The following is a 20,989-nucleotide window of genomic DNA, read 5'->3' as shown; positions in this document are numbered from 1 at the left end:
CACTTCCTTCAACAGTCTGGAGGACAACAAAATGAAAGCATGTTACACTGCCAGAGACGAATGTGGTACATCTATCATTCGTGGCTTTTTGTGCCACTCCGAAGGACGGTCATTCTTCAACTGAATCATGCTGCAAAATTATTTCTCATTGGCATGCTTTCTGTACAGTTACTTAACTATGTTCCTTACAGGAATTCAGTTTGCTTTAATTTCAGATTGCAAATAAGAAGAGAAACAACAGCAATAAGAATTACATAAATTTAAGTATGTGCTTTTATTTTATACTTTCATGGCACATTTTGATTTGTAAACATTAAATTACCAGACCCCTTCTCCATATGTTGAAAATAACCACCAGACATTTGAGAGCATTACCTGAGATTTAAAAAAAAAAAAAAAAAAAAAAAAAAAAGAGAGAGAGAGATCTGGCATCTTTTACCTTACTCACATACAGTACCATTTTAGGAAAAATTACAAAAGGGAATGTTTTCCAAAATAGGACAGTTTCCTTTTGACTATAAAGATATAGAAAATACATCAAAACGCCTTAAAATGATCAGCCTTATTCAGAGGATGTTGCAAGTCACTGGCTCAAACAATTCTATTAATGCATAGCTGAAACACTGCATCAGTCCTGCAGTAGCATGATATCAACGTTGTCATGAACACCTTGTAAAAGTAGCTCTCCTTGATAAGTGACAATCTTCCGTCGTTTTGCAGCCTTAAGAGTTCCCACGAGGGCTTCAAAGAGGTTGGCACACTTTTCATCAGCAAAGAGCACACCAAATTTCACGCTCACTTGTCCATCAGCATCTAAATCAAAGATACAACATGAAAACACATGCAGATTTTCTTTCAGTTAGGAAATTACTGGGGAAACAAAGTGACATGCAGTCAGAACGTTGAAGGTAAACCCCATGGTGTTTCCCATTTTATTGGAGAACATATTATGAATGCTCATCATAAATAGTAGGTAAAACTCCTGCTTGGCATGACCCTTTTTTCCAGAGACTCATATCAAGAACCACATATCTGCTACGTTTGTTTTTACTGATGACTTTCTGAAACCTATGACCAGCACAGGCTACTGAACCTCTTCAAAGCATAAGGAGGAAATTCGTTTTAAATACTTAAAATGTTAAAATATTTTTTTCAACTAATTTTTTTTTCACTTATTAATATTTAAGGTTCACATTGAAAAAGGTGCAATGTGAGTTCATTTCTCACACAAAGCAAGAATTTTGAAGTATATGTTAAGATTAGCTAGGTTATTCCTAAAAGGCAGATGCAGTCATGCAAAATGCAAGATGTACGTATCCATTTAGGCTTTGAAAAACAAATGGAACTGAATGAAATTGCATCAGAACTGAAATATATGAGCAGGTAGCACATCCACAAATTGCAAAAACGTGTAAAGTAAGAGGAGTTTTAACAATGAAAAACAATCTTCAGAGAAAAGGCTACCTTCTAAGCAAGTTTAAGGAAGGTTGGGACTACACCTGTAACTCCTGGATTAGTTTTAGGCATACAGATCAATTCCTTCCAAATAACACTATGATGAACAGAATTGAAGTGTATGAATTCTGAAGTTCAGAGTTACCAAGGAAGGAGCGGAAGGAAAAGGTGCAACTTTCTTCTTTGATGGCTGTGGCAAGTATTGGAAGTCTAAAGAAAAGGGTAATTTTGCAGTTGATTTTAGTGGGAGCAGGATTTCAGGCCTACATCCTCTGTGCTGCAGAGGCTTAAACGTCATAACAGAACTACTTTAGAGGATGGGACACAGGGAGTACCATACAGTCCAACATTAAGTATATATGCAAATTTTCAGGTTACCTGAGCCTGCTTAATTAAATTCGCCAAGTTCGTCAGTTGATATAACATGCCTGCATATGTATGACATGTATGCCATATACATACATGTATGTATAACATGATTACATCTGTACGGTCAGAGATATTGCAATACTTACTTTTGGTTCCCAACCGCCGAATCTCCTCAACTAAGAGGCTAATTTCATGTTCCACATTCATTGTGGTCTAAAAAGTAAAACAAATTTTGACAAAGTTATCAGGAGACCTGTAAATGCTTTGTGCTGTCCTGGCCTGTTCTCAGTTCATCAGGAATGTCACAGCGCTTTGTAAATCCCAGTAGCCTGGAGACACATGGCTACAGGATAATCTGAGATTTCAGTCTTGAACGGATAAAAAGACTCCACACCTCCACATTTGAGGGGAAGTGAACAGAAACTACAACCTCGGTATATTCTAAACACAAATATAAGGAGCTAATCTCAAAATATGAAAAATATGGGAAGGGCGGGGCGGGAGGGGTTGTTTGTTTTAAAGAATGAGCTTAGGCTGCCACAGAACCAGAGCATCCTCGTAACATCACAGGTCTTCAGGGGCTTTGCAACTTTCTATCAATGCCCTCAATAAAAATGGAACATCTTCCTTTAAATTCCTCTCTGCGATATGTGGTAGATTTGTTTTTTTTTAAACCACACTACAGCTTTCCACTTATCCTGGCAAGATATCGCGGACATCCAGCTGGTTACAGCAGGTCGACGCACGCGGTGCCTTAAAGGACAGCAGCTACCGCACACCTGCTACTGAGGGCGGAACTGAACCAGAGACAAACTATACAAGTGTCCTGAGAAGGCCGACATTTCTTTCCATTCATAGTGATCCCAAGGAACTGCTACACCGCCAAACATACCCTGTGCACCTCTTTGCTGTGAAAGACGGCAGTTTTCACCAATGTGCGCTAACGCCCTGCAACAGTTTAGCCATACGCAACTTAGTAGATGACAATGCTACAGTCGCACAACACACTGTTTGGCTACAAAGCGTCCCCGGTTAATAACTGCAGGCACCTGAAAGGTGTTCTGGGATCTATGCTATGAAAAGCAGCATCAACACAATGAAACCTTTAAATGTGAAAGTCCTTGAGCAAAAACTGGCATCAAGGTAAGCACAAGAAACTGGGCCCCGCAGACAAAGCAAAGTGTCAAATGCAGCTTCCACAGGTGCTAACAATGCAGCCTGGAACAAAAGCTATAGAGAGAGCTTCTGGAGCTGAGCACTGTCCGGAAGGGGCTCCATGAGCACTGAGACAGTCTATTGTTCAAGAAACCAGGATTTCTGCACCGATACGGTAAGCGAGCTGAGTTAAAAAATTGACATCTGGAGGCACGACAAACTCTTCCCAAGAGAAAAGCTTCCCTTCCTTCCCTTTTTTATTGAGTTAAAATAGTAAGAGCGACATAGTTCCACCTCCTGACCCCTCACGATTTATCCAAGCAGCAAAAAAACTTTGTAACAGAGTCCGATTTTCAGATCCAAAATTCACTTGCAAAAACCTGTCTTTTTAACATGGAAAATTGAGCAAGCTCAGTATCAGCGTGGGTTTCAGGCAAAGCCCCCTCCAAACCACAGGTTCACCCCTAACGTGTGGTAACAACACTCAAGCGGACACTGCCAGACTGACACGTAACATTGCAACAGGATGCGCTGCCGCGGCACCACCTCTGCAAAGCTGCCTTAGAAGGGCATGGCAACAGGACCGCAGAATTTTAATCGCCTTAGATGAATTCTACAAACTTTTAGATTTTCTTTAACTCAGCACTAAATACAGCGTTACAAGTCACCGAGGAAAATATGACCCATCTACCAGAAAGCTTACACTGTCATTATTAATTTGTCAAACTGCAAATTTTAATATCGGTCATTACAATGGCGTAATTAGCTTCTCTTTAAAGATGCTCTTCTAACTTTAAAGGCTTTTTTGCTTTAACTTTTAACTCTTTAAATTCACGTTAATTTAAAATTCTTTTCCATCATACATACACGTCAATTTAAATAGCAACATTTAGAATTAAAAAAACCCCTCTACATTATTATGCAACACTTTTGAGATCAAAGAACCGTGGCTGTGTAAGGAGTAAGGAAGAAGGGATTCTAGGTATTTTAAGAACACTTAAACATTTACTTTATATTGTCATATACTCGACACACCAACTACCAAAAGCGCATGCCCACTATTAAACTCTGATACTTCTGATGCCGATACATTGCTGGAAGCCAGTATGATTTTTCAGTACGTAGTACGAAAGCTAAACTTCTCTTTGTTTGCTGGAAATTCACCTAACCGTTATTAAGCACAAACACACCTTTGTAACCAACCGCACCGACCTCTCCCGTTGCAGATACTGCAAATACCTGAGAAGATGGCTCCTCGGCGGGCCCGCGTTTGGAGGCAGAGCGCGGTCCCCTTCCCACCGAGGCACCCCCCGGCAGGACCCACCCCCCCGCCTCCCCGGGCTCTGCCGGGGCACGGCCGGGCCGGGGCTCCCACCGCCGCCTGCGCGGGGCGCACCGGGAAACGGGCTCCGCCCGGGCGAGGGGCAGCCGCACCCGCCCGCCCGCCGCTGCCGGCGCCTGCCCGGGCAGCGCCTCTCCCTCCCCAGAGCGGAGGGAAGGACGGTTCCCCCGGCGCGGCACCCCCGGCCCGCTCCCGCTCCCCGCCGTCGCCACTCACCCGCTGCCGTCGCCGTTCTCGCCGCGAGGGGCCGCCGCCGGCGGGAGCCGCGTGAGGCAGCGCGGGGGCGGCGGGGCAGGCGGGGGCAGGGCGAAGGGGCGGGCGGCGGTTGCACGGCCTCCGCCAGGGCCTCGCCCCGCCCGGCCGCCGCGGGGGCCAGGCCCCCTGCCGGCGCCGAGCTCCGCGCCGCCCCGGTACGGTGCCCTCGGCCATTTTGGGTTCTGCTGTTGCTCGCTGCAGCAGGAGTCGCCCTGCCCTGCCGGGATCCCTCTCCCCGTGGCATGCGAGGGCTGCTGGGCGGCAGCGTCCGGCGGGCACCTCGCCCGCGGCGCCAAGCCCGGCTCTCCCTCGGCCCCTCGCAAGGGCCTGGCCCTGCGTTCCCAGTTGAAGGACCGTTTCGTTCTCCCCCCTGTGAGGACCTCGCTCTTTTCCACATCAGCGACTCCCAACTTTGTGCCATCTACAGATTTCACCAGCACACCTTGTCCTCTTCGTGACAAAGGCATTAGTGAGTTTGTGAGGTAAAATGCCTCCCAAGGCCAGCCCTTCAGCAACTCCCTCTCTTCCAGTAGGTCAGCTCTCAACATAATACACTGTTGCTTCAGTCCCTTACTGTGACCGTACCATGCCTCATACTCTCCATCTCCACTGGCTTCCCCGGGTGACGCCATGCCACATTCTCTTATTATGCCCCCCCCCCCATTTGTTTTCTCCTAGAAAAACAGTTGTCTTCCCAGAGAAAGTGAATGAACTAGGTTAACATCCTTTACCTTTAATAAAGTAATGTTGCAGTTTATCTAATGTTTCATTCAGCGCCATGTCCTTGCATTCTACACTGTGGAGAGAATGCAATTTAATTTTTTCCGTTTTGTATCTTGCTGTTCGCTAGTGCTCATGTCTCTCTTGCTTCCTCTTCACTTCACAGAAATGTTTACATCTTCTCTCAAGGACACAGGCTTTAAAACTGAGAGCTGCATTAACTCCTACAAAGCAAGGAGGCTGCCGCCAACCCGCTAGTCAGAGGCAAGGCTCACGCCAAACGTCTCCAGAAAATTCTCACCGGCACAGCTCAAGGCATTGCCATTCCTGGCTGTCTCTCCCACCTCCTTATCAGGCATGACTGCCCATAAAGCGTAATTGGTATGAGAAGCTGTTTCCAGCCCTTGCAATTCACATTTTCATGCATTAGCTTCTGAAGGTGAGGCTGAGATACTTTCTCAGACTGTGAGCTGTGCCAGTTAGGTCTGGTGCCTTACTACGTTCTCCCATCCCTGATGTAAGGATGAATAAATAGCTAATGGCACCTTAAACCACTACAGCAAGCTCTGCTAGGGCTCGTTTGGCAGAACCTGCAGCTAGATAAATTGATTTGCACAGCGGAAACGATGCCAAGAAGATCACATTTTTATCACTCCAGGGATGTATAACTGGAGTCCAAGCCCTTTGTTTTTCTGAGGGATTTTTTTGATGCTGGTGTTTTTATTAAAAGATTAACTTTTCCTTAGAATAATCACTATTTTTCAGTAACAGAGTCTTTGGTTAGCCAGAAAAACCCCATGCTGCTTTCTGCTCAAGGAGATACATATTCAGCAGGTGATAGCACATCAAAACAGTTTCCCGAACAGATTAGCTGTATTTGAGATCAGTAAGAGGTGCTCTTTCCAAAAACAAACCCTGATAGTTAGGCGAATGAGTTAAGATTGAAAGGGCTACATTCCTAAGTCGATAATGAAATTAATTAAATTTATATCTGTCTGAATTGAATCAAAAGGCAGTGGAGAACTCTCAGAAAAATGCAGTATCTGAAGAGCATTGATGCTCTGTGCATATGATGGCATCTGTGCTCATATTAAGGCATACTGCTTTTCCTAAGATCTTCATTTTGTTGGCCAACACAATGCTAAATACTACAGTAAAAAGGATAGACTTTTAAGGAAAATCTGAGATAAACCTTTTAAAAGAGAATCTAATTAGTGTCTTAGCAAATATGGCAAATATTCCAGTTATTTAACAGCATAGAATAAAAGTGTTTATCTTCTGGTTTTATTGTTAACAACATGCTTTCAGCTGTATCATGCACATACTCTAGATTTCTTAATCATCAGAACACCGTTACATTTGCACAAATAATATAGGCCTTTGCATAATGTGATTGTTATTATGGATAATTTATGTTTGATAGAGAAATAGTTTGGGACTTTTCAGACCAAAGGTATTATTATGATGAAATCTATGTTAGAAATTATTTTCTAAGTCTGTTTTAATCATAGTCCCTAATTTATAAGAAGCAGATCAACTATACATCTGGGAAAGATGAACAAAAATCTGTAATTCCTTATCTTATTTTCTTTTAACCCTTTTTTTGAGGAAGTACAATTTTTTTTTTTTTAATTCTGTCTTTTGAAAAGAAAGTTTTATGTACCCAAGTATTGGTCCCCAGGAACACATCAGGAGATTATCAAAACACGGTATGCTTTCATTACTATTGCTTTCATGGCCCGTCCTTGTCATGTAATGTTAAAATAATTCTAGGTAAATAAGTAATCGAAACCGTCTGTTACCATGACAATTAAGGGAACAGTGATGCTGTCGAAGTATGAAAATGAGCTGGGCAGCATCAGGACTAAGGGACTGATTATGTCCTTACAGGGGCAGCAGCAGAGAGCAGGAAACGTGAAAATTAGGGAGATGGTGATTTTTGGTCGTTCTGCTTCCACAAAATGATACTTTTTTAAAAAGAAAAAGTGCAAAATTGTCCTTTACAAGCTCACAGGACAGATATGGAAATACTGCTCATACATATTTCTTATCACTGGTTAAGGTCATCATCAGACTCATAATTCATTATGCATTTTAGCTGCAATTACTAAGAGTGGTCCCCAAAAGTCATGAGATTCTGCCTTAGAATCATAGAATCATTAAGGTTGGAAAAGACCTCTTAGATCATCGAGTCCAACCGTCAACCCAACACCACCATGCCCACTAAACCATGTCCCTAAGTGCCTCATCTACTCGTCTTTTAAATACTTCCAGGGATGGGGACTCCACCACTTCCCTGGGCAGCCTGTTCCAATTTTCACCACTCTTTCAGTAAAGAAATTTTTCCTCATGTCCAATCTAAACCTCCCCTGGTGCAACTTGAGGCCATTTCCTCTCGTCCTATCGCTTGTTACTTGGGAGAAGAGACCAACACCCACCTCGCTACAACCTCCTTTCAGGTAGTTGTAGAGAGCGATGAGGTCTCCCCTCAGCCTCCTTTTCTGCAGGCTAAACAACCCCAGTTCCCTCAGCCGCTCCTCATAAGACTTGTTCTCCAGACCCCTCACCAGCCTCGTTGCCCTTCTCTGGACATGCTCTAACACCTCAACGTCCTTCTTGTAGTGAGGGGCCCAAAACTGAACACAGTATTCGAGGTGCGGCCTCACCAGGGCCGAGTACAGGAGCACGATCACTTCCCTACTCCTGCTGGCCACACTATTTCTGATACAGGCCAGGATGCCATTGGCCTTCTTGGCCGCCTGGGCACACTGCCGGCTCATGTTCAGCCGGCTGTCGACCAGCACCCCCAGGTCCTTCTCTGCTGGGCAGCTTTCCAGCCACTCTTCCCCAAGCCTGTAGCGCTGCATGGGGTTGTTGTGGCCGAAGTGCAGGACCCGGCACTTGGCCTTGTTGAATCTCATACAGTTGGCCTGGGCCCATCGATCCAGCCTGTCCAGGTCCCTCTGCAGAGCCTTCCTACCCTCGAGCAGATCAACACTCCCGCCCAACTTGGTGTCGCCTGCAAACTTACTGAGGGTACACTCAATCCCCTCATCCAGATCATTGATAAAGATATTGAACAAGACCGGCCCCAGTACTGAGCCCTGGGGAACACCGCTCGTGACCGGCCGCCAACTGGATTGAACTCCATTCACCACAACTCTCTGGGCCCGGCCGTCCAGCCAGTTTTTTACCCAGCAGAGTACACCTGTCTAAGCCATGAGCCGCCAGCTTCTCTAGGAGAATGCTGTGGGAGACGGTGTCAAAGGCCTTACTGAAGTCCAGGTAGACCACATCCACAGCCTTTCCCTCATCCACTAGGCGGGTCACCTGGTCATAGAAGGAGATCAGGTTGGTCAAGCAGGACCTGCCTCTCATGAACCCATGCTGGCTGGGCCTGATCCCCTGGTTGTCCCGCACATGCCTTGTGAGTGCCCTCAAGATGAACCGCTCCATAATCTTCCCCAGCACCGAGGTCAGGCTGAGAGGCCTGTAGTTCCCCGGATCCTCCTTCTGGCCCTTCTTGTAGATGGGCGCCACATTGGCAAGCCTCCAGTCGTCCGGGACCTCCCCCGTTAACCAGGACTGCTGATAAATGATGGAGAGTGGCTTGGCGAGCTCCTCCACCAGCTCCCTCAGCACTCTCGGGTGGATCCCATCCGGCCCCATAGACTTGTGAGCGTCCAGGTGGTGTAGCAGGTCATTGACTGCTTCCTCTTGGATTATGGGGGGTTCATCCTGCTCGCCGTCCCTGTCTTCCAGCTCAGGGGGCCAAATACCCTGAGGATAACTGGTCTGCCTGTTAAAGACTGAGGCAAAGAAGGCATTGAGTACCTCAGCCTTTCCTCATCCTCGGTGACAATGTTCCCCCCCACATCCAATAAAGGATGGAGATTCTCCTTGGCTCTCTTTTTGTCATTAATATAGTTGTAAAAACTTTTTTTGTTGTCTCTAACGACAGCGGCCAGATTGCGTTCTAGCTGGGCTTTTGCCTTTCTCATTTCTTCTCTGCACGACCTAACGAGATCCCTGTACTCTTCTTGAGTTGCCTGCCCCTTCTTCCACAAGTGGTAAACTCTCCTTTTTTTCCTGAGTCCCAGCAAGAGCTCCCCGTTCAGCCAGGCCAGTCGTCTTCCCTGCCCGTTCTTCTTACGGCATATGGGGACAGCCTGCTCCTGCGCCTTTAAGACTTCCTTCTTGAAGATTGTCCAGCCTTCCTGGACCCCTTTGCCCTTCAGGACCGTCTCCCAAGGGACTCTCTCAACCAGTGTCCTGAACAGGCCAAAGTCCGCCCTCTGGAAGTCCATGGTTGCGGTTTTGCTGGCCCCCCTCCTTACTTCACCAAGAATGGAGAATTCTATCATTTCATGGTTGCTAAGCCCAAGACGGCCTCCGACCACCACATCTCCCACCAGTCCTTCTCTCTTTGTAAACAGCAGGTCGAGCGAGGCACCTCCCCTGGTAGGCTCACTTACCAGCTGTGTCAGGAAGTTGTCTTCCACACACTCCAGGAACCTCCTAGACTGCTTCCTCTCTGCCTTAAAACAGACTATTCTAATTTGACCTTTCTTGGCATCTCACTGTACTGTTACTGTCCCCCCAAATGGACACTTTTACATGAAGGCAGCCAAACAGAGGAATGAGGCAATGCAAGATTTAAAAAACATAGCTTGAGAACACCACCGTAGACGTACTGGATCTGATCAAATGATCAATTTAACCCAACATTTTGCCTCCAGCAGTGACCAAGAGCAGGCATTTGGAAAACAGTATAATCAACAGAAAGTATCGGTTGATCCCCTGGTTTCTCTCCTGGCTCCTGGCACTTACTGGAGCAAGTAATGATTCTATCTTCTCCTTTCTCCATCACGTTCATGCCTATAGCTCTCCCAGCACTCATCTTATTTTCAAGCTGAAGAGCCCTAATTTTATTTAATCTCATGTAAGATGAATGCCTTTCCATGCTGCTGAGCCTTCTTGTTGTTCTTTATAATTTTTCAAATAATTCCACGTTCTTTTCTGGGATTGAATTAGTAGAACTGTCAGCATTATTCAGCATGTAGGTACAGTATATACAAAGACATAATGATGTTTTCTGTTTTGTTCTCACTCCTAGTAATTCCCAACATTTTACTTACCTTTTTGAAAAGTGCTGAGCACTATCCACAGTGGTTTCAAAAACTATTTCCAAACTGGTAGTAATTAATTGTTCTGTTACAGATAATTAGGATTATTTCCCCCCCAGTATATTACTTTGCATTTTTCAGTACCATTGGCTGTTTTACTGTGTGATTTGAAACAAGATCACACAACCTTTGTCACCTCTTTTCCTATGTCATCAACAACAGCTTTGAACAACACAGGTCCAAACAGAGATGGTACTAAGAGCGCACTAGTAACCTCTCCCCCTCATGAAAGTTGACCATCAGCTCTACCTCTTTGTCTCCTCCTGCCTTTCAGCTGTTTATTGGTTCTGAATGGAGCCTGTCTTCTTACCCCATGAGAAATCAGTTCTGTAAAAGTATTTAATGTTTACAGTAAACATGTTGTAAACATATCTGTTGTAACAGGTTTCTCCAGAGACAGGCGTGTAGCAGCACAAGCCAAGCCTGAAAAATGTAGGAGAAAGTTACAAGGTCATTTGCTAGATAATGGCCATTTTTTGTTTTCCAGCATATATTAACTAATTATTCTCACTTTACTAGTATATCTTGATAACCCATGCTGTTCTTGTTTTGTACAATACTGTTCTCTTGAATTTTTGTTGCATTATATGTGCTTGTGAATAGACATATGCACCACACGTGCATACACACAGTTTTCTGTTGAGATCCTCCCCAGCTAAAAAACATTAGAACTGCCACCGTGATTTGCAGATTTCACTGCTAGAAGAGATCATCCTATCTGTCTTCTTACATAGGCCAGGTCTTACTTTGTTCTTTCAACACATTTTTGTTTGACTTGTTGATTTAGTAGAATTCCTGCTGCATGTGCCTGTGTCCCATCCCTTTGCTTTAACACCAGCAACCTATACCTGTGCAAAGTGCCAGAGAGTCTCCTTACGGTCTCCAAGGCTGGACAGAAACTACAGTGCTGTGATTCAACCAGGAGTGTGTGTATGTGTCTTGTCTTAGCCCAGCCCCATCACATATCTGTGCCGTCGGCCTGCCGTGAATCACTTCTCAACATGGGTGTGCCGTATTATGCAACCCACTGTAGGGTTATGACTCAACATGAAGTCGTAAAGCCACTTCAGCCTAGGTAAAACAGGTCTTTAAAAATATGTCTTCGCATGATTTAAAGATTTCAAGTGGTAGAAGATCTGCTACATTCCTTATTCCTGTGGACTTTGTAACACCACAGACAAAGAAAGATACACCTTTTCCTAGAACAAGACGGGGTCCTTGGCTGCAATGAGAAAGAAAAAACCACAGCAAGTCAATGCTGTTATAGAAATCTGAGGGGAGTAAGCAATACTCAGAGAGTATGGTTGTTAGAGATAGTCAGAAGAACAACTATATTGTTTGAGACAAGCCAATCAACCAGGAAAATAGCACTCTCTTCTCTTACAAACTCCGTATCCAAAGCACCTCCATCATTCTTGGTCCAATCATTAGTCTTACTTGGCCACTCTCTCTGTCTTAAGTCAGCAGTTGTTTCAAGCGAGAAAATTATTTTACCAAAATGAAAAGCATAGTGATGCTCTGGAAAACTTTCCAAGAATTTTCCTGTAAAGCCATGTTTTAAAATATTAATTGTATGGGCTCTTAGCTTTACTTTTCCTATAATGACCAAGAAAGCCCAAACCAAAACCGAAACAGAAAACCCCACTTTCTCTTTTTTCTCTCTCAGTGAGTTGAAAAAGTAACCTAGCAAAATATATGCATTTCTTTAAATGTAAAAGCAAACACAACGGACCAGCCTCGGAACAAGAGAGACTACAAATACAAACACAGTGACTGCTGACAGTGTTGGCGCTTGAACGAGCACTTCCATTGAGGTAAACAGAGTGATTCACTTACGCTGTTACTCACCTGTGTCTGTCCAGGAGAGGGGACTTATTTCAGAAATGGCCTCAGGGCATCATACCCTTCTTGTTATCCACTAGGTGCCTCAAACAATGTAATGCTGCTTCTTCCCAAATCAAGCATGTAAATCTTTACTACAGCTGAATAGAAAAGGAGTACTTAGAATCTTTATGTAAATCACCAAAATGACTCGCTCTACCCCTAACCCAAGAGTAAACCTCTGTATGGAATGACAGAAAGATGCTGTATCAGTACAGGCTGAAAGACTGGGCCCATAATGTTAGTCATACAGCACGCACTGTAAAAAGAACTACAGGATGACCCTAATCATGTGTTCGAGAGTAGTTACTTGAAAACTGTAAGACTGAACTCAAAACCTCCTTAAATATGCACAAAGTCAGAATTAGTAGGAGGTGTATTTTGAGCTTGGGTGACGCTTTTCTACACAAGGGGATGTGAAGTAAAGAGGATGTGCAGTAATGTCTTGAGGGAGCAGAGTATCAAAAAGTGTTTGGAGGCAGTTTACAAAGAGAAAAAGAAATCTATAAATAGCTGATTGTATTTAATGTGGTTTATGGTGTTCTTTGCTATAATAGCTGACTATTTGAGAGAGAGGAACATGAAGACTAATTACTTTCTCAGATTCCTGGTATCAGAAAAAACTCTTGTAGCAAGGAAACAGCAGTACATCTCCTGATCTCCAGACAGCATGGTAACAGCTGAATCATCCAGTCCCTCTGTCCTCTTGTATGGTATGCATAATGAAAAAAAAAATCACCTCCCCTTCTCCCTTTCCCTCTACACATATACATACGCATACTGACATTTTGGGGACTTTTTCAGAAAACCAAAAATACTGGCTTTGCATTAAAATGTCAAATAATGGTAGCAGAGATGACAGTTACATTAATTTAGAGTTACTATTCACATCCACATCAAATACAGCTCCAGGTGTAATATCTTTATTTATTAGTTTCATACAAATTTCCTTCCTAAAGCTCAAGCATTTGTAATGACTCATGACAGAAGTACATCAAATCTTTTCCTGAAGGAAATCTTATTGAAATGGAACTGTGGATTGACATTTGTCAGAATGCATTTACTTAACATATGAAATCTTGTCATCGCAAAAGTCATTACATTAAATTTTTTTTTTTAGTGAAATGTCAAGACCTCCTGCTGGCCATGCAAGCATGATTCACAGAAGTTTATAGTTGGCTGAAAACATAAGAAAACTTTATCACTGGATTAATGACAGTTACTAATCATTTAATGCAACAATCCTGTTTATAAGCATTTTTCAGGATAACTTGTAATTTTACTAGTCTACATTCCAGGTTCTCAGCTCAAAAACTGTGCTTAAGGTGCACATTGGATCATTTGAATCTGATAATCTTCGCAATTACACTGAATTTATACTATATTTTGAAGTCAAGTACAGGAGCACTTTATTGGTTTCTGCATATGGGGAAGTCTATTTTTAGGGTCAAATTTATATATAAACTAGCTTTTAAGAATTCTTTTCTGGTTTCAAGATGCAATGCCAGCTCTAAAATCCAAATGAGGTTCAAATTCATAACTGATCAAACTTTATTAATTTCACTGGCACTGCAGCCACAAGTCTTTTGATCATAAGTCATTTGATTTCATGCTGTTTGAAACTGCAACACAAACAACGATCAGACTCCCAACACAGCTTCCCATAGAGCACTGCTAATGGTCTCACCTATTGACCTAATAGCCTAGGAGGAATTTCTGTCATGGTGCAGAAGGACAAACTGTATGCTGATTGCAAATAGCAGACAAATATCTACCAGGGAAGTACTATGAGAACATCAGATTAATTTATGCTTTTAAACACACCATATGGTTTGATTAAAAATGATGTGCCAGTTTTCTCCTTCATCTAACAACTAAGTTTTATGAATTTTCACAAACTTTTCATCAGCAAAGTTAATTGTAATTGTGAATCCCAAACTTGTGGGATAAGTCTTACCCTTTTTAAATTTTTCCTCGAGGAAATTTTGTCCAAGTATCTCTGACATGTTGGAGAAGCTTAGATTTAAAAACATAGTTAAGAAACTTAAGTATAACCATCTTCTTGTTTGGTTCATAGTTATCCTATGTAATTGTGTCACATGTATATAAATAATATTTGCTTCTCAAGGTGTTGTGACATAGTATTTTGAAGCAAATATTATTTGTTCTCTGTCACACAAATAGCACAAATGAATCTCACTTCCCTTATGTTTACTGAAGGAAAGCACAAAAGCTGTCTTGCACACAGACAGGTGTTTTCTTTGTGAACTGTTACAGAAACTTCCCAATGCACTTCCTCTGAATCCAAGTCTTCCTTACACAAGTTTAGCCCAGCTTCAACTTCCTTCCGCTATTAGGAACCAGTGTATTACTCCATTTTAAAAAGCTCATCTCCATTCTGAATTTAATGGAAGCTTATAAAATAATACTAGATGACATGAAAGTATGCTTCTGATGATCTGCAAATTTGGCAGAAACAACGGGGGGGCGCCTGATGATTCCAGAATTTATGTACGTATTTCTGCTCTAAAAACCATAAATAACTGTGTAATTACAGTGCTAACAGGAAACAGAAATGGGAGGGAAAGTTTTTTTTTCTTTAGCCAATCAGTTGCATCATAGATTGGGTAAAGTAAGTCAATGTAGGATGAGGAACTTCCCAGCTCCACAAATAAGGTATGCATGTCCATCAGAGGGCAAAGGTACAGGTGGGCACAGGTACAGTATTTGGGATAAGGTACAGAGGAAATAGTAGCCGTCTTCCTCAGGAGTACATTCAGGAGAGGTGGGGGTCTTAAAATGGAAATAAAAAACAAAACAAGGACTTATTCTCAGTTATTTTACACAGCGACATAGCTGGAGCCGCAAGAGGACAGTCAATGGAAGTCCTCCGGCTGGAGGAAAACTGGAGAAAGTCTCTAAAACAGAGGCAACTGATCATTAGGTCAATCAGTGGATCAGTTCTGTCTAGTACTAGGGAGGCATGCAAAGCCAAAGACTCCAGCCAGCCAGCTTTCCCTCTTTCCTCCTATTGAATCATTTCACTTGCCAGGGGAAGCAAAGGAGAAAAGAGATATGATGGGAAAATGTAATGAGAGCCTAACCTCTTGTTTTTCCTTAAAAGGGTGGGTTGTGACCCTTCATGCTCCAACCTTTTAGAAGACTTCCCTTGACCTCGGTTGGCATTTTCTTAGTGCACCTTTCAGAAGAAAGACTGACGTTGATGCACACTGTTTAAAATGGCTGGCGTTGCCCTAGGATGTACATCAGCCATGGAAAACTGTTTATCTGCAGGTGCTAGCAAAGTAGGACTGCTGTGAACTGCATAGAGAACAATTAACAATCTCCCTGAAAAGTCAGCAGGCTTTTAAGATATCACTGGGTAAAGTACAGTGGCTAAGATTTTGGGTAGGAGTTGAAAGATCCCTAATTTTCAGTAAGGCTTTTAAATTGTATTACCTGTGCATACACCTTACATCAGTATTCATCTCACCAGACTTTAGCTACCTGAAAGTAAGGTGTCTATTTTTAGTTACTTGACTAACTCTCTGCATGTATACACAGTTATGTCTCTGTAGTAAAGAAAAGAGATAAAGATCTCACCTTCCAAAAAGCACCACTATAGAGGGAGCTTCAGTAAGTAGGTCAGAGATGACAACTAACTTTTAGATAGCTGAAGACACACAGAACAAGTAAGAATTCTTTGGTCAGAGCTGTAGGCTGAGACACATATAAACTAAAGTACCAAGGCTGTATTGTTGACCCCATTCTATCAATTAACCAAAGATTCTCTAAGCAAACACACAAATTATCCTCAGTATTAACAGCTTATCTAGCAAATAAAGGCTTGGTACGTCAGTTAATTGGTTAATACATATCAGAGTGTTTCCATCACAGAGGCAAACAGAAGGTGGAAAGACTAGTATCTCACACTAGAAGACCTTCTACACACAAAGTATCTCACACCAGAAGAAATGCAGGGTTTTTTTTCTTCACTTACTTTCCAAGGAATACACATCCTTTATTTCATTACTGGGAAATAGAGTTCATATGTGTTCCCAAGCTAAAAACTGACTGCACAGACTATTTTTCTCACAGGTCAGATGTGAGCAAACAGAGCCATTTCACTTCCTTCAAAATCTCTGTATAAAGAGAAGAGGAAAATGGGACCAGACCTATTGTTCTTACAGTTTCCTGCCTCCTTTTTCACTATGCCTCATTCGAAAAAACAAGGGTCTGCCACTTTGAGTGCATCGTCTCTGTTTGTTTAGTGTATTTGGATATCTAATAATATATAAATGGCTTTTGTAGTACATAGACAATATCAGAAAAGCCTTTATCTGACAAAAAGGTTGTACATCAAAGGCAGGTGCTGCCTCTGTTTCTCGTTCATATAAAATATAGTAGCTCTTCATTCCAAGTGTTCTCTCTCTTCCGAGAGAATAAGATCAAACTATACAAATAAATAACCTGCCCACAAAATCCCAATAAACTATTTCTGGGTTTCTTTTTCTCAGCTGTTTTTCCTAAGTCTTCAGTCCTTTGAATGGCTGGAGTACGACGATCACATATAAACGAGAGAAAGGTCTGAGGTATGAAGCACATTTGGCCCACTCTTGGCTACCCTAGTCCCAGGCTTTTTGCCAGGGTTGCAACAATTCCCATTGGAATGAATTGGGAAGTGGTACAAGAAGTTTCTGCTCTCACTCAGCGACGAGCTGTAACTGGAGATTTGGGGAAGCAAGCATGAGACCTCTGTACGCTCCCAGCAGGCCCTGCTTTGCTGTCCGGTGCTATTTCTTCCATCTGTACAAGATCCTCCGCAAAGGAATTGCCGTGATCGTGCCCGAGGCTTGTCCTCTCTCAGTCTCTCAGCCATTTGTAAGACACCTGTGAAAACAAGCACTACCCAGACATCTCCCAAAGCTGGCCATGAAGAAACCTACTAGTACATCTCTCTCTGGGTCGGGAGGGGAAGAGGAGGGTGAGATAGCCTGCTACTTTCTAGCACCTGTTCAAGCTAGGAAATCTAGGCTGCCACCTCAGCCAGGTAACAGCATAGCAAAAAAGCAGCGTTGCCTTCTATCACAACCGTTGTTTGATCTGTTGGGAGTACAGAAGAGAGACCAATTTGGGACAGAACCTTTCAATTGGAGGGGCGACTATACCTTCTAATCCCTTCCAATCCCTTCCTAATGAAATTATTTTCTCTATAAGAGAGTAGCCTGAAAGAAAAGGCACATGGGATGAGTAATGATGCAAAGAGCTGCTTTTCTTCACCTTTTATTTCACCCTCCAGTAAAAGAGAGATACGTGCTTCAGGCACTCGGAGTATTCTCTCTCCTCTGTCACAGACACAAGGCCTCGCAAAGGACTTTGGTGGGAAGCACACGCAAGGGCACACACAAGTTAACAGTTACGTGAAAAAAATGCATGGATAGCAAAAGATGCAATTGCCTCTCTGTATTTATGCACGTATATTCATTCCATCCTGCCGGTTTCTAATATGCTTATTTTATGATTCATTTCAAGAACTGTAAGATCTGAACCTTCTTCTAGAAGGCACAGGGAGGAATAAATTACTTGGCAATGATTCCACTTAAATTCAGAGAGCCGTAGCACTATGCAGGCTTAGCACCCATTCTACCAAATATTGTCCCTCTAAAATGACTGGAACAGAACATGATGTTTCAAAAATAAAGAAATGTAATTTCTTTAGAACATTTGAATGTGTGTTAATTAAGTGTATTTCCACTCTGCTCAAATAATAGGTTCAGTTCAAATAACTTTTATTGATTTTACATTACAGGACTGTCATTAGCATTTGCTAACTGAGTCAAGTTTAGCAGGAAGTTATGATGGTAAGAGCTTTGCTTCAGGAATTATTTATACACTAACAGGAAAACTACATCTTTCTTCTCTGACATCCTGAGTGTCCTAATGCAAACAGAAGTTGTTTCAGTTCTGTGTATGTTGTATATATCTTACCGTCGAACTCAAAAAATGTTTTTTTTGTGAATAGGTATGGTAGTGCAATGAAAATGCTACCATACTTCAAAATCAGTTTCTGCTCCCAAGTACACTAATGTAAATGCAAAGTTATACTCCTCAGTGCGATGGAATTATTCTAGCTTTTACAACAATATATGTAAGCTGGGGACACGGAGGTGAGGTCAATGACCTAAAGGTAAGTCGGGGTTTGGCTGTGGGGGTCAGGGCCAGCTGCGAGCCGGCTCCCGGAGGGGTAGCCACAGCCTGGGCCGACCTCACCCCGTGGGGGCTGCCTTCATCTGAGGCTCTGCTGTGGGGCCTGGCCGGAGCTTCAGCCCCACCACATCGCAGCCCTGCCTGTCCCTGGCCATGGGCCGCTGGCCCAGACCTCCTGGCCCTGCCCGGCGCCCTGGCTGGGGGTGGCGGGATGGGACTTTTGTCGGGAAAGATGGCCACTGCCTGTCTTGTCATCACGCTTGGCTCCCGGCTCCCCTTGCTAATCCCTGACAATAAATGTGGACAAAGAGATGTAATTGGAAACAGATCTTCAAAGTAAGATGTTCGGAAGAAAAAAAAGGAAGAAAAAGGTAAGACAGGGGACAGAAAAAGTAACATAAAAATTAGAAAGTGTGAAGAAATGAGAGTTTGGAAAACATATTAAAGCAAAGCTATATATGGAGAGAGACCTTTAATTATTAGACTCCTTCCTACAGCCACCACAGATGGAGCATACAGCATTCTTAATATCCCTCCCATACCTGACTCAAACATCAGAGAAATGTCATTATAAGTGTTGTATTTAACAAAAGAAGCAGATTTTACAGTGCATTGGGGTGGTTTTGATCTGGAGGACTTTAAGAAATGAACTAGATTATTGCTATCTTGAACGAATATAAGACACAGAAGGAGTTTTACATTTTATTTATCTTAACACATCAAGAGCAGCCCACATCACCATGGAGAAGAAGGAAGGGATTAAAATCCTTGGGAAACTGATCTTAATGGAAAACAGCTAAAAGAACAGGCTGAGTCAAATTCTGACCAAGAGGCAGAATCACACTGCGAAATAACAAACTGGTGAATCCAGAATAGAGGAGGTACCAAAGCACAAGGAAAGGGCAAGTTGGAGTACGAATCCCAAGACTATCAATATTGTGGAGGATTATATTGCTAGTGTGAGGAAGAAATATGTATAAAGATAGGTTAAAGGTGGAAATGAAAATCCTTGAGTAACTGATTACAACTGAAAACTGTTAAGGAAAAAAATAGTAAGATGGAAACTAAAATATAAGTGAAATGGAAAAGGAAAGATACATTTATATATCCAGCTAAAAGCAGAGAATAGGAAAAGGAAGGAGGCGTGAGTATGTGTGTAACGTGGGAAAGAGGGATGTGAAATTCTGCTTTCAGCACTTCTTCCCACCTCGTAACCAATTTCTGACAAATTCAGTAATGTGCCAGAAGTTTCCTGAAGTAGCCATTAACAACCCTCCCAGATGGAGAGCATTATTCAGTGGAATAATGATCCATTAGGAAGGGATAACATCCTCTTCCATCAGCAAGTTACAGTGCACTTCCACATTCTGGGAGGAAGAGGAAAGAGTAAAAAGTACGAGAACAATGAAAACTGCTCAAGAATCCAGGGAGACGGGAGCTGAGTAAATAAAGGTAGTGAAGGAGGTATAACACTGTTTTCAGAGTAGCTGGGGCTTCAGTAATGCAAATTTTAGGGCTTCAAAACAAAGAAAGATATTGAGGGACTACAAAGGTAACCCAAATCATTAAGAAAAAGTAATTTGAATATAACTTTATCATACTTCAAGGCAGTTGTTATCCATATATAAATAATTGTATGAAGAATTATGTATGTTAGATAGTGCCAAAAAGTACAAAGAAAAGTTAAACTATCTTACCCCTCCTGACTCCGTGAAATTATAGAGAATGTATTTATAAAAGAAGATGTAGACTCTGTCACGAATAATCTGTAAATAAATATGGCAGCAAGACCAGATGGATTTATAGTTAAATGTTGAAAGGCTCTAAAAGGAGTGTGGATTTCTATACGAAGAGACTTATTTGATAGTATCATGCAAGCAGGAGACATCCTCTCCTTTTGGAAGAAACAAGGATAGTTTTAAAATCTAAAGAGAGGTGGGATCTGACCAGCTGCTCAGGCTTTTGAGGTGCTGAGGTAAATACGAAAAGTCACCCTCCCTTTAATCCATTCTCTAAAGGAATTCCATTCCAGAACCTACCAAACACATATAGCTGTGCTGGGGTGAGGGTAGGTGCCCCCCACCTTTTGAGATGCGGAGATGAAATCTCATGTAGAAATCTGCCAAAATCATAAAGGAGTAAAGGTTTCTCCTTTCCAGTATCTTCCACTTTGATTGTCTTAATCGAAAAAGTTTGCCTTTAGAGGCTTTCATTTGACCGCTTACTCCTTTCAATCAATTGACGTATTTGGATGAAAGAGGAGAGGGGACGATTTTCAAAATGTGTGCAACTTTTACAAGGATCATGATAGAGATATACAAATTAAAAGCTTAAGGGAGAGACCGGGGAAAACCGAGCGGGCACAATGGTGAACGATATAGAAAAGGTATTACTCACTCGCCACTGAGGAAATTTACAC

At 42.6% G+C, this 20,989-nt stretch overlaps 1 protein-coding gene across 3 annotated transcripts; it reads right to left on the bottom strand.

Annotated features, from left to right (window-relative positions):
- Positions 1 to 250: 250 nt before the first annotated feature.
- Positions 251 to 4,592, bottom strand: ABRACL (ABRA C-terminal like). Of its 3 annotated transcripts, none has more exons than XM_076335512.1 (3): positions 4,538 to 4,592; positions 1,971 to 2,037; positions 251 to 813 (listed from the first exon to the last, which is right to left on the bottom strand). In XM_076335512.1, the coding sequence occupies exons 2-3, from the start codon at positions 2,029 to 2,031 to the stop codon at positions 629 to 631; spliced, it is 246 nt and encodes an 81-aa protein (XP_076191627.1). In that variant the 5' UTR covers positions 2,032 to 2,037; positions 4,538 to 4,592; the 3' UTR covers positions 251 to 628. The 3 variants fall into 3 exon arrangements, with proteins under 3 accessions (XP_076191627.1, XP_076191628.1, XP_076191629.1); XM_076335513.1 differs by lacking the exon at positions 4,538 to 4,592 and adding an exon at positions 4,219 to 4,262; XM_076335514.1 differs by lacking the exon at positions 4,538 to 4,592 and adding an exon at positions 4,170 to 4,257.
- Positions 4,593 to 20,989: the final 16,397 nt, after the last annotated feature.

The sequence above is a fragment of the Aptenodytes patagonicus genome, chromosome 3 (assembly GCF_965638725.1).
Source record: "Aptenodytes patagonicus chromosome 3, bAptPat1.pri.cur, whole genome shotgun sequence".
Lineage (NCBI taxonomy): Eukaryota > Metazoa > Chordata > Aves > Sphenisciformes > Spheniscidae > Aptenodytes > Aptenodytes patagonicus.
This window is presented reverse-complemented; position numbering and strand designations above follow the sequence as displayed.